This window comes from Monomorium pharaonis, chromosome 4 (genome assembly GCF_013373865.1).
Source record: "Monomorium pharaonis isolate MP-MQ-018 chromosome 4, ASM1337386v2, whole genome shotgun sequence".
In the NCBI taxonomy this organism is placed as follows: Eukaryota; Metazoa; Arthropoda; class Insecta; order Hymenoptera; family Formicidae; genus Monomorium; species Monomorium pharaonis.
Window position 1 is genome coordinate 28,114,008 of NC_050470.1, and position 13,251 is coordinate 28,127,258.

The following is a 13,251-nucleotide window of genomic DNA, read 5'->3' on the forward strand; positions in this document are numbered from 1 at the left end:
AACATCGCGTTCAATATGTTAATGTCATATGTGGCTAAGGCTAAAGCACAACACAAATAGGATACGATATTGCTTTCGCTTTAGCAGCATGTAATATATTAATATATCACGTCGTACTTTAACTGTTATTTTTCACATATCAGTTACAGAGTTTTTGTCAATTAAATATTACACTTTAATAATCAAATAAAAGAAATTTTTAAAAAAGTTCTTTCGTACACAACTCCTCTAAAATAAATTAGACTAATTTACTAGTAAAATACGGGATGAAACTTTTAAATTAGATAATATATTCAAAATAAAATATTTATATTTGGGATATTACTTTTTCGAATAAAAAAATCTCATGATTAGTATTAATAATAAAACCTGCAACTGTTGCCGTTCCGTTCAATATAATTATGTCACTATAAATACGTTTAACAGATAAATACATTCGAAATTGCCGCGATGGCATTTATACGAGAAGGAGCGTTCATAGCGAATAAAGACCCCAGCTTTGTTCAGAATCCTCCGCGTTTCTCTAGGCGTGACTTCGACGAACTTGCGCCATCGTTTCGAATGGGTAAAGTTGGATGGGATGATTATCGTAGGAAAATAAAAAAGAAAAGAAAAAAAATAAAACACGCGTAGGGAAAGCGCGAGGAGAGCGCGAAAGAAGGGCGGAGGGAAAAAGAGAAACGATCGGTGTACGACGATAGCGGGTGCATTCGTGCAGAAACGATGAAACCGGGCACGGGATGCGGGAAGAGGGGGGTGACGATCTCGCGTGTGCAACAGCGAAACACCGGCGTGCACCGGCGCGCATACACACGCAGCCCTTTCCCTTCACCTCCACGCATGCGAATGCCTCCCTTTATGTTCCTCATCCTTCACGCGCGAGCTTTCGCCGTTGTGTACGAATCCGCGCGGTAATTGATTCATGATGGAACCGCGAATTCAAACACGGCCGAGCTGCATTTTGATATGCCGTCGGTACCAGGGTGCGCGGCGGCCTGCAGCGTCTCTCCATTATGCCGGTGACGTTGCAACGAGGTGCATCGAGAAGCGCGACCAATGCGGAACGAGTGCGTAATGATCGGCTGTTTCAATAGCGGTATCAACACGACCGATTTTCCTATTCCAATGGAGCCTGAGAAAAGCACGCGCGGTGGTGCAGCGAGCGATCCTGTACACGCATCACTGTCATAATAATGCAGGTATCAATGATACCGCGATTTCGACGGGACACAGAAATTTTTGCGAACAAATCTATACTCTTTGAGAAAAAAAAAAACGATGATATGTGATTTGACAACGTTCATTGTTTGTCTAAAATTTGGACTATTTGCAGATAACATTAAGTCGAATAAAATTCATATTTTATTTCCTTAAAACATTACAAGACGGCTTTATATTTTTGTGATAGACACAGCTAATTAGACAAGAGTAGTAGTATTAAAAATTAAAGAAATAATGAAAAAATTATTTCGTCTTATAAATTGTCTTATAAATTTTACTGATATTTTAATACAATTTATTAATTTAAAAAAGTTACTTCTAAAAACGTGACAAATTAAATTATATTAATTTTTACAGTATTATTAAGAAACTGAAGAGACAAATTATACGATGAACTTTTCAATTTATTCTTATTCAGTAAAATATAGTAACATTATAGAATTCATATAATTTCTGAATTTAAAATATATTAAACGTTTCATAAGATAATATATTCTGATTTTTTTTCGTGTTATAATAAATTTCGCCAGAATGCTTCTTTACATTTCTGAAAATATGGGTTTATAATTCATTGTGGTTTACTATCCATTAATAACTCCTGGAGAAATCGCTATCTCGGCGAGAAACTAGAGAACACTTCACAAGATTCGTGCGTTTATTAGCACTTAGGGCAATATAGCCCGATTGCAGTTGGTATTCGGCAGTGAAAACTGACCTACTCACGTCAGACCAATCCGACCATAAGGCAGGAGATACGGACGGTGTTATCGCAGTTTATGTTTCGCTGGCACATCGACCATCCCCTTTACATACGTATCTTCGTAGTAATTGGTACACAACGGGGCAGAGCGATTTCAGATACAGGCCATTTACACTTGCGGGTCAAAACTCTCGTCCTCGTTTTTCTTTTCATTCTCTTATTCGTTCTAAGAAAGAATAGCACTTTGCAAAGCTGTCACTTTTAAATGCAATATAAAATTGTACTGATCCATAAAGTTGGTTAGTTCGTGTGATATGATTATCGATGATTTATTCATAAATATTGGAAGTGTCTTTTTTTTGTCGTTAATTTTAATTTACTGACATTAGACATGCACATGTATAAGTTACGATATATGAATGTTGATCCGCTCAATAATTATAACACAAAATTATATTAAAGATAAATTTTCCGTTGAAATTTTGGTATTATTAATAAAATTAATAGAATTTTAGTTGTACCTGTCATTATTATAGATTAATAAAAATGTGGTACTATTATCTTCTATCAGCATTAAATACGTCGAATTAACGTAACGAAAGTAACGTTGAAACGCTGATAATGAAGTATATTTTCAATCCGATATGGAATAGAGAGAAGCGTCTTTCGGTGTCCGATTCTCTTTTCGCTTAGCAAAGAGTCAACCAGCGTTCCGTATTTTTGTCGTCGACGATGCGGCGCGCAAAAAATCGCTCGCAAGTCATTTAATAGCGCTCCTGGCGAATGCGTTCGGCCGCGTCTTCCGATAGTATACCGTTACACGAGATTACGGGTTTCCTTTCAGTAGAAAAGGACGACCGCCCTCGTCATTGTGCTCGGACGAACGAAAACGCGAAATCGCGACGTACAAAGCGCGTTTCACGTTCCCTGCGGGACGCCGGGAAAATGGTTGCCGACTTTGTCGGCGGGGCGATCCGAGTGGGGTTGGACTTAAAAAAAAAGCCGATCACTCGGTTCTGCATTGGTCGCGCTTCCTGATGCATCTCGTTTGTAATGCGCCCGTGCCATAATAGAAATCCCGGTGAGCGCTGGACATTGGAAGCGGGAAGCATATTAAAACCTCCCATGTGTGTGTCCGCGTTCACGGTCCCATCGTATATCAATTATTACGTAGTTTGTACACAAAGAGAGAGCAGCCGAACGAAATATGAACCATCGGCGATATCCTTCAACTTTTGTTTTAAATGTCTATCCGGTCTACTGACTATTTCTTCCTATCAGTCAACTATCTCAAAAATTGATGCAATTTTACAATGCAAGCATATTAGATTGAAAACAAAATAAAACCATTGATAAAAATATTTGTAATTGACAAAAGAAAATCTCAATTAAATACTTCCGTACGGAAGTGAATTTTAAACGTGCACATTAATAAGCATAAGACATAGCGAGATCGATAATCCCAAGGCGGGAATATCGGCTGATCTGTTCTCTAAATCGAAGCGAAATCTCGATTCGGCCATTAGTGCCGTTGTCGAGCGGCCATAACAGTCTGTAACCTGTCACAATGAAGATTCACCAACGGCAGATACATCAGTTATTGACGTCACCATCGTCAAACGCGCGTAGCGGTGCACGGGTTTGCGTGGACGGGTGTCTGTTTAACGCTAATCGCGGCGAAGAGACGAGCGCAGAACCATTATCGTGTTATAACGAGTCGCCGTACAAACTGCCGGTGCATCAGAATCACGGGATGATAATTTAATGTAACGACGCGAGTTAGTGCGCTGATCGCAAATGAGCCGGCCGTGTTGAGCGCGCACACGGGAACAGCTAGAGGGCACATTTGACACGGCTCCGTCATGGATCGACGAATCATCGCCGATGCCTGACAACATAACGGCCCGCCATTTCATTGTTATTATGTTTTTAACGTTCAGCATTAGACGCGATATTTTGAATGGGCCGAAACTACTCTCCGCTGAATGGTTTGCACCATGGCGCAAACTTATTCACGACAGGATGAAATAAGTGATACCGTTTATAGGAGAATTTATATGTCGCGAATCGCTGAAGCAGCTATACGAAGCAGCACATATCCGCTCTTCTCTGTACTGCAGTTTCTTCGGTTATTGATTAAGCTGAGCCACTCAGCATTAATACCGCGATACCCAAAATACCGTGATAATTTTAATTACTAATCTAGTCAAACGTGTAGTCGATATTCAAGCAGGATTCAGGGGACAACCCGATTCATAACGCGTCGCTAAAATTCGGGTCACTCGCGAGAGCGTGTCGAGGGCTGGGCAAGCGGACATTCGCGAAATTGTCGCTGCGAGGGAGAGAGGGGCCCCATTATCGCGGCACGGCGAGTCGAAGTACAAACCGGCGGCGCATCACAATCGCGGCGCGATTGATAATCTAATGTAACGACGCGCGTTAGTGCGCCAATCGCAAATGAACGGCCCGGCGTTTTCCGTGTTAACGCGCCCGCGAGAACGGTCGCGGGGTATATTTGACACGGGACAGTCATGGATCGGCAAATCATCGAATCATCGGCGGTACGCGACAACGTAACAAGTCAACAGCCAGCCGTTATGTATATTGACGTATACTTGCCGCGGTTGCGGCATCGATGTCTGTTTCTATTGACAAATACCCGTCGCGGGGGCGATGATGCATTGCCGTACACGCGCCGCCGGAATGACATGGAATGCATATTATCGCGACAAAATGAACCGGGTTATAGGAATTCGGCCGATTCGCATCGACGATGCCAATTTCGCGACATCCGCAACATATTTTCGCCCGGTGCGCACCACCCTTGTTCACATTGCCGTAATTCTATATATAAAAGTCATTATATATATTCCCTCTTTTGTATATTAAGGTAAAAAAAAAAAAACAAATAAAATGTAAAAATTTGACTGGATATTTCATGTATTTCCTAGTTAGAAAGGTAACTAACGAAAGGACGGCGTTTCTGTGATTACGTGCAACATTGTGTTACAACAATTTTGTTCGACATCATCTCGCTCAATCTTCATCAGAAACTCTAACAAAGTAAAATTGCGGGATAATCGTGAGCATAAACACGATAAACCTTCATGAATATCACAATTTTGTCTTTAGAATGATTCTTCGGTCTGACTTACTAGTAATGCGTATTATAGTTGGGGGTAGCACGCTATGATTAAGATCTTCGGGGTGAAAACAACGGACCTGCTGCGCGGCGTTAAAAAGGGAGCAGTAAGGTGTGGTAGGTCGGGAAATACTGGTCACGACATAGAATGTGTAACGATGGATATCTCATGCTAACATTGTACCTACTAACAGCTACGGATCTCTTTCCTTTTTTTAGTTAAAAATTAAGTTACAGAAATCTTTCATTCTAATCTATACAGGAAAGCCTCTCCAAATCGATTATACGATACACGAAAATAATTACCGTCGAATAAGATAATACATTAGATATCGTGCAACGGCTATGAAAGGGGAATATATCGAGGATAAAGCAGGAAACGAATTTGAGTGCCCGACGTGTGGAATCGTCGCAAACTATCTCGACAATACAATGCGCCGTTATCAGCGCCGCTGCTCGGTGAGGACGGTGCGAAGGGGTTCTGTCAAAAGAGAAATTAAAAGCGAAGGGACACGAGGTGGAATATCAACCGGGGGCCGAAGTGGTGGCGAAGTGGTCGCGACTGGCGGAAGCGGCGGAGAAGCAGTCACGATACACAACGTGCAACAATGGAACCAATATCTGTTGTTGTAGGAAGGTGGCATTCGTAATAGCCTGCACACTCTACCCGCGGGAAACAAATGTCGCGTCTATGCGTGACGAGCCTTATTGCGGCGTGAGGGGACGCGCGTTTGCGAGCTGCGTGTTTATTGCTCGACCTGGTAATAATAACAGGTTATTATTCATTACTCCGGCACCGAACACACGAACGTTGCGTTCACCTGCGCCTCGCCGCGATTCGTTTTTCGCCGGCGCTCCATTGGTGCAGAGTAATGATCTTCAACAAGGAGCGTTAAAACGCGCAAATATTTCCTTTAAAAAGTTATTAACGAGCTACTCGCAATTAATGCGCCATTAGAAATATTGAAAGAATGATGATATAACGTGGAGTGTATCGCGTAACGACAGCTAATATCTGCATTATCGAATGTGAAAACAAATATCACGGTGAATTTAAAAGCGGTATTGTGAGCTATCTGAATTCCAAACGGAAAATTAATTCGTCCGCATTATTTTCTGCGGTACATTGTTACCAACCTTCGCCATATATAAATTAATTGAACTATACGTCTTTGTGATGCGTCGGAGAAGCTAACGGAGGCTTGCTGTGAACAGCTACGTGAATATCTCCATCAGCCTTGCACCGTCACGTCTAAAGCGCATCGTCGCCGTGTTTCCGCGAGATCGACGGCGAGACGAAGGGGAGAAAATGGAAGAAGAGAGAGAGAGAGGGAGAGAGAGAGAGACGTCGAGGCCCGCGTCGCAAGGCCCGGGACATGAATAAGCCAACGGGCAAAGGTGTGGTTCCCAAGCGTCCGCGGTAGGAAATCGCTCACTGGGGAAGAAAGATGGAGAACAGAAGCCAGGAGCGAACCAAGACGTGATTAATATAAAAGTGGGCGGAGCCTGGCCTGGCCGGAAGTGGCCGAAGAGGGATGCTGTGCCGTGCCAAGCAAGCGCGAAAACGGGGGGGCTATGCCGCCGCAGCTGTGCTGGCTCTCGTTGCACTCCGTGTCCATGTATATGCACCGTGAATGTGTGCAACCGCGCGCTCGGCACGTACGTCTGAACTGTAGCGGCGGAGAAGGTGAGAAAATGGGCGAAGCCAAGGTGGCGGGGATGATGCGAAATATATATCACGATTGACGCGCACACCACCCTCTTCCCCGTGGTCTGGTCGGTCTGATCGTCGTCCCGACGCGACCATGGAGAAGGCGTGACACCCCGGGCCGGGTGTCATCAACCGGGAAGAAGCACGCTCGAGTCTCCAAGCCGCCGATATCGCGCACAAAACACTACTCAACGACACAGAATCGATCAACCGGCTGCGCGCAGAACGGAGAACACGCAGCGGCCTTCGTGGTTCGTCCGTCGGACGCTTGTCTCGGCCGAGCTGCCGCCTGTCTCCGCTCCGTCTCCTCGCACTCGCCAGGCTGATCTTTGAATTTTGAAGAAATCGACGGTCACCGAAAGGAAACCCAGACAGCCAGATGGCCGCGCCAGGCAATCCTCGTCGGTAGAGGGTGACAAAGAACAGGATGGTTGATTGGCGAATATGGGATCGAAGAGATCCGGGGGGAGCATACCGAGCTTTCGGAGACGCGGGGTGTAAGGGTTGACGCGCGGGGGTGGCCAACCCCACCTACTTCTTTAACGCCCCCAAGCAGGGTAGGACCGCCTCCGTCTCTGCCGTTCCACCTACTACACCACCCGGGACTTCTACAGTTTCGTAGACGAGCCACCCACACTAAGCCGCAACCGGGAGCACCCGACTATCTCTATCGGCTATACACTTCTAAAAAATCACCCCTATTCCCAGGTAACATGGAGCGTTCCTCGATTGAAGCGTAACTGCCGTCACCCTCCGTCTCACCCTTTCGATTGCGCGACGATGCCATCTCTGATGTTTCGTTCGAAAGAGTGAAAGGATTCTACTGTTAAATTCAAAGGACCCCATTGTCATTACAAATTCAAGTTCATTTTGCAAATGTTTCACATTTTTCACAAAAGTTGCATTGACAATAGTATTACAATTGTACCGATAGAAAGCATATTAAAGCAAGTGAATTATTTAGACATAAGATTTTGTGTCAAAAGAGAAAGATATCTTAACTGTTTCAAAATGTATTATATTACACCCTAGAAACCTATATCTTAAAATGGAATAGTGGAAGTATAATATAAATATTCCATATTTTAAAGTGACGTGCAAAATGACAATATTATAAGAGAGTCCAAAATTCCATATATTTACATCTTTAAGAACAATTTCTAACGTCAAATTTAAAAGTTTTTAATTTTAGTTATAATATTGAGAATAAAAGCAACATAATCGTTACTGAAAATATCAGCAAGTTCAACGCCATTTATAATTTTTAAGTGTAGATTTTAATGTATTATTTAAATAAATGTTTTAAATATCGATGTAATTTTGTATATCAATATTAATAAATTTGCTTCATCATAACTAGAAAATGGATGAGAGAGAGGGGGGGGTTTACTAATGATGATTGTTGTAGTCAACATTTCAAAGTAACTTGAGCATTCACAAACGTGAGTAATGATCACTGATCTCTCCATTTGATCACTTTGTTACTCGCGTGGTAGCAAAGCCCCGGTGAACAGTGTGCAGGCGTTGCGTGACAGACGATGAAACACGAAATAGGAATTTTTGTCAGGTTGTCAGAAACGTTTCGAAACAAGTCGTTGGACTTCCTCAGCCAATGGCATGGTGATTCATACGATATTAAATTACTCTGAGACTCCAGGCAGCTTCAAAGGCGGCGCACCTCTGCCAAGATTATTTTCGGAAAAATGCGCTTTACACCGCAAAGATTTCTGTACTAAGGCAGGTACGTATTTAGTAACCCGAACGTAGTTAATCTTAGGCCGGTATAGTGAGATTTATTTGACCAACCATTCTGGTTGTCCGGCGCACCTATTTGTCTTGTCACGATCGTTAAAGTGTCATTTCCACGAATATCATCCCGACCGGTGGAGTGCAGGATCAATCAGGAAATCTTGGGATAAGGAACATTTGTCTGCATTACGGGTACGTCCTATTTAATTTGTTTAACATTACGAGATGGATGCGCTAAATATCGTCTTGGCAACTCTTCCTGGCGATAACGCGATAACGATTCTATTTCCACATCCACATTTTTGGCAACTACATATTGCCTATTCCACTAATTACGAAAGGATTAAGGAAGCCATTAAGAGTAAACCATTATTAGTAAATAATATGCAAGTTTAAATCATCGAATAACAGTAAATTAAGTACGGAACGGCAGGTACCGTTTAAACGCGCGTGCGATAATGATCGATTAGTTCGAAATTTGTACCATGCCATAAATCTCCATTTACATCCTTTCTATTTTTGCCACGACCTAAATTCAATTAAAGTAAATTGCGCGAAATATTCGTCGATCTCGTTCATCGTCCGCACTCTTATGTTTCTATTTAATCCGAATACCTATATTTACAACATAATTTATAAGATTAATAGTGACGAAATCGTACCACTAGATGTTCTAAGCTTAGCCAATTTCAATATTTTAAATACACACCCCTAACATAAGTCCTAAAATGTATGAAAGGATAAAAATATCAAATCTGTCAAATAGTAATAGCAATTCTAAACGATTCAAATTAACATTATTACGATAGAAAATCATGACAAAATCAATAATAGAATTGCATAGTAAGATAAAAAAGGAGAATAAAAAGAGGAAAGAGATTCAAACGTTAAATGTTTATATGTATAATATCAAACAAACACAAAAAATTTGACGATTTTGAATTTGAATTTATAACAGCTATTTAAAAAGGCAAAAAGCTATGCAAATTTAAAATTACAATCAAAATAGAAAAACGTTTGATAAAAACAAAATTTCTATCCTGATTTCAGATAGATTAATAAATTACTAAAGACACAAAGTACAAACTAAAGGCTTCACGTGATCAAAACTCTATGTTAGATGGCAACAAAGAATCGATAGCTAACCACGAAAGCGTGCGTTAAACGAGTGAAGCGTTTAAAAGGAGTACTCCAAATTCCAGCAGCGGCATGCAAAGGGGAGCGCCGGTGGCACGTGGCTGTCACCAGTGTCTGCAGCGCGATGCAAAGAGCGTCAGAAACGTACGAAGAGTTGGTGACAAAAAAAAAAGGACACAACTAGCAAAGAAATGCAAACGATTGAGTGGAGAATAAAACAGAGAAAAAGCAAAATAGATAAAGCACAAAAGAGAGAGAAAGAGCGTACGCGCGCGCGCGTTGTGTGCTGTGTGTGTGAGAGAGAGGGGGAGGGGGTAAAAACAACAGAGAATATTTATGAGACGCAAGTGCATTATATGAATGAGCGCAGGCAGGCAGTTCAATTAGACATCGGGCGACATAGGCAGTGCACTGGAGAAGTGTTTTGCAGGGTGAATAAGGCTACCTGGACGGGTCTCCAGCGTGGTTCCAGCATGTCCCGCTTCCTCCTCGTCGATTCACTCGTGGCTGTCGGTTCCTCCGTCCTTCTTTACGTGATAGAATTGACAGGAAAAAACGAAAGGAAGATACGAAGCTCCTTTCGGCTGCCTTTGGCGATTTCCTCTATCCGTCGGGACGCAGCTCCTCCGTTTCTTTTCGTCTCTACTCCCTCTCTCCTCCCGCCCGCCCCCTTCCGGTCTCTGTCTCTCTCTCTGTCACCTCTACCCCTTTTCTGCCTCTCTCCTCCCTCAGTACCAATCTATGTTTCTCTCTCTCTCTCTCTCTCTCTCTTTCTCCCCTCGCCCTCTCCGTCTCTCTCGGCTTCTCTAGCACGCGCGTGCTACCTATCCACCTAACTGTCTACCTATCTATCTGTCTTTCTTTCGAAGCACCGCGTGCCGCGCGCGCCACGTGCACCGCCGCGACGTTTAAAGAACGATGCCGGATCGGACACCGTTGCCTCGATGAAAGGAGGCAACCGATTCCCAAAGACGCCGACGGCGACGCCGCGCTCCCTCTCTCCCTCTCTCTCTCTCTCTCTCCCACCCTCCTTCTCTTTCTTTCTTTCTCTTTCTCTCGCTCTCGCTCTCTCTCTCCGGGGATGAATGCCGGAGGGGGGTGGCGGCAGGCGGCCGCGGAGGACGCCCTCTCTCTCGCAACCTGGGGCAACGTTCCCTCGCCGTCGTGGAGACAGGCAAAACGTGCGCCGAACGTAGCGGTGCGGGGTTGAGTGTGCAGGTTTGAAGAAAAGGGGGTATAACCGCGCGCCGGTGGCTGCCGTCGCGACTGTGCGACGCTCGGCACCGCTTAGCCGCGAAACCCTCCGGCCGTGGCGAGCACGCGGCTACTGAGTCGGCGCATTGCGAGAACCATCGCGGTGTCTCGCTCCCGTCGACGTCGCGCAGCGGCCGTGCCGGTGTCTCCCTCCGTTTGACGGCCACCTCCTCTCCGTCGCTCCAGCGTCGAACGTCCTCGTCGCGCGCGTTATCGCGGTACTCTCGCGGGGTGATCCTCCGTCTCCATCCAGACGGTTTTCTCTCTCTCTCTCTCTTTCTCTCCCTCTCTTTCGCTCCGGCGTGCCGTGGGTGTTTCTCGGCTCTCCGGAGAGAGGTAGCGTCCCGTCGGTTGCGCCGCGACGCACTTCGGCGATCGTCGCCCGGCGTGCTGACCCACGCTGTGTCTTCCGATTTCCATTGCACTTGCTTTCTCTCCCGATACAATTCGTTAGCTTCTTTTGTATCCTTTTCAAATTTTCGATGATAAAAATCCCACGATAATGATAAAAAATCCACGACAATGATTAGTAACGAAATAATTGCTTCTATTATTAAACATCTTTATTTTTTAAATAATTATAAAGAAAATATTCTGTTTTCGATACTAACACTAAATTTTATATTAATTATTTTTTTCGTAAGATATTTCATTTTATTTATTTAATTTCAATTTGTGACGTTCTTACTTTTTAATATTAGATTTTTAATATTACAATTTAATAATTATTTATTATTATTTGTCATCAATCTTGATCTTGAATTATTTTAATGGATTCAATTTTAATTTTAATTATTATTTACTACGTAGGTCGCAATCATAATAAATATATAAACATGTTATTATAGCTGTGGAAACGTCTTAAAACATCGATTATCCTACATTTCATTCTGTTGCGAAATCCAATGCCAATAAATATCATAATAATATTTTCTCATTTATTTTCCCATTAAATTTTTTTTTCTATACGATATAGCGCGATATTTATGACAGTAAGTCTGATATAATAATATGTGGTTATCAGTACATTTGTCGAACAAAAATTAAGCTTTGTGATATTATAAATATTCATGAACAAGAGCTTAATTCAGCTAAATTATTATGTTAACACGCATCGCATATTAAAAAGTGCCACATCTAGAAAATTAACAAAGTCCCGTCATCATAAACGAATCTCTGACATCACGTATGATAGTATAGATGTCCATGTAGTTATTGTTATCGATTCGACCTACTCCTAAGACCAGACTAAAGCCGACCTGTTCTGATGTATTCATCATGCTCAGCATAATTTCCTATTCTCCTACTTGAGATGTCCTCGAATAGCTACGACGCGTCCGTTCCTTATTCGCAATGTAGTCAAGTATTAATCCACATCATCCTAACATCTTTTGGCCCTTTTTATATAAGATTTGCAGTTGCCGATATATTAAAGCTATTGCATTTCACTTGACATAATTTAGCAGAATGATTTATCTTGTTTATCATAAAATCTATATCACTAAATGTCATTATATTATATTTATGGGACACATGATTAAATATAAAAGAAACTTATGATCAGTTATATACTTTAATGAAACTCATTTACTTTTGGCACTATTTTTTTATAATCTATATGGAATTATTGTCAAGTATAGTGATACATCTTTGTACATTCAATTATTCCAGTATTCAAGTAGGATAGCTACTGAAAGCTGATTTAAAGTTTACATTTAAGCACAGCGATTTATTGTATATCTTTTCTAAACTATAGTTGCCCCAAATGTCCTGTCTTCGCAAGATTGAGTAAAATAGTAGCAAACTTTCATTGAGAGAACGTACAGCGAGTAAGATAGAAACTGTCATGGCTATAAATCGGCGCGATAACTGAAGATGGTCTGGTGACAATGTCGGAAAAGCAGGTCGCGGGTAGGTAGGTACGGACAGCGCGCGACAGACTTCATAGCGGTCTAGTTTGTTGTTGTTTGTTGTTGTTGTTCGCGTGCGTTGTTTCTCGCGGCGGTACCGAACCGCGGCACAATGCCGAGAACGTGTCGCTGGTATTGATAACAGACAGACCTCGCCGATGGGAAGAGAGGGAGAGAGATGCCGAGAATACCCGTGATTGAAGATACATACTACCCCATTTTCGCCACGAACAACTTGCACTTAGAGGATCGTATTGGAAACAGCGCGATGGTTTCCAGACTGCGCGGTATCAATACCGTGTATCCATAGCGCTTTGCGATGCATCTCACTGAATTTATCAATTTAACGACTGTGTTGCGAGAAAGTGATTCTTACCTTTCTGCTAACTGCCGCATCTTGAAGTCACGAGGCATCTTCCTGAAACAA

The 13,251-nt window shown here is 42.7% G+C and overlaps 1 protein-coding gene across 2 annotated transcripts in view; it reads right to left on the bottom strand.

The window, feature by feature from the left end:
* LOC105836453 (forkhead box protein P1) overlaps positions 1–10,957 on the bottom strand; it is a 290,325-nt gene extending 279,368 nt beyond the window's left edge. The window contains exon 1 of one of the 2 annotated variants that reach the window (XM_036285761.1): positions 10,106–10,957. In XM_036285761.1, coding sequence (XP_036141654.1) covers positions 10,106–10,135 — 30 coding nt within the window. In that variant the 5' untranslated portion in view covers positions 10,136–10,957. The remainder of the gene's footprint in view (positions 1–10,105) is intronic. The other variant, XM_036285767.1, reaches the window with a different exon arrangement.
* Positions 10,958–13,251: the final 2,294 nt, after the last annotated feature.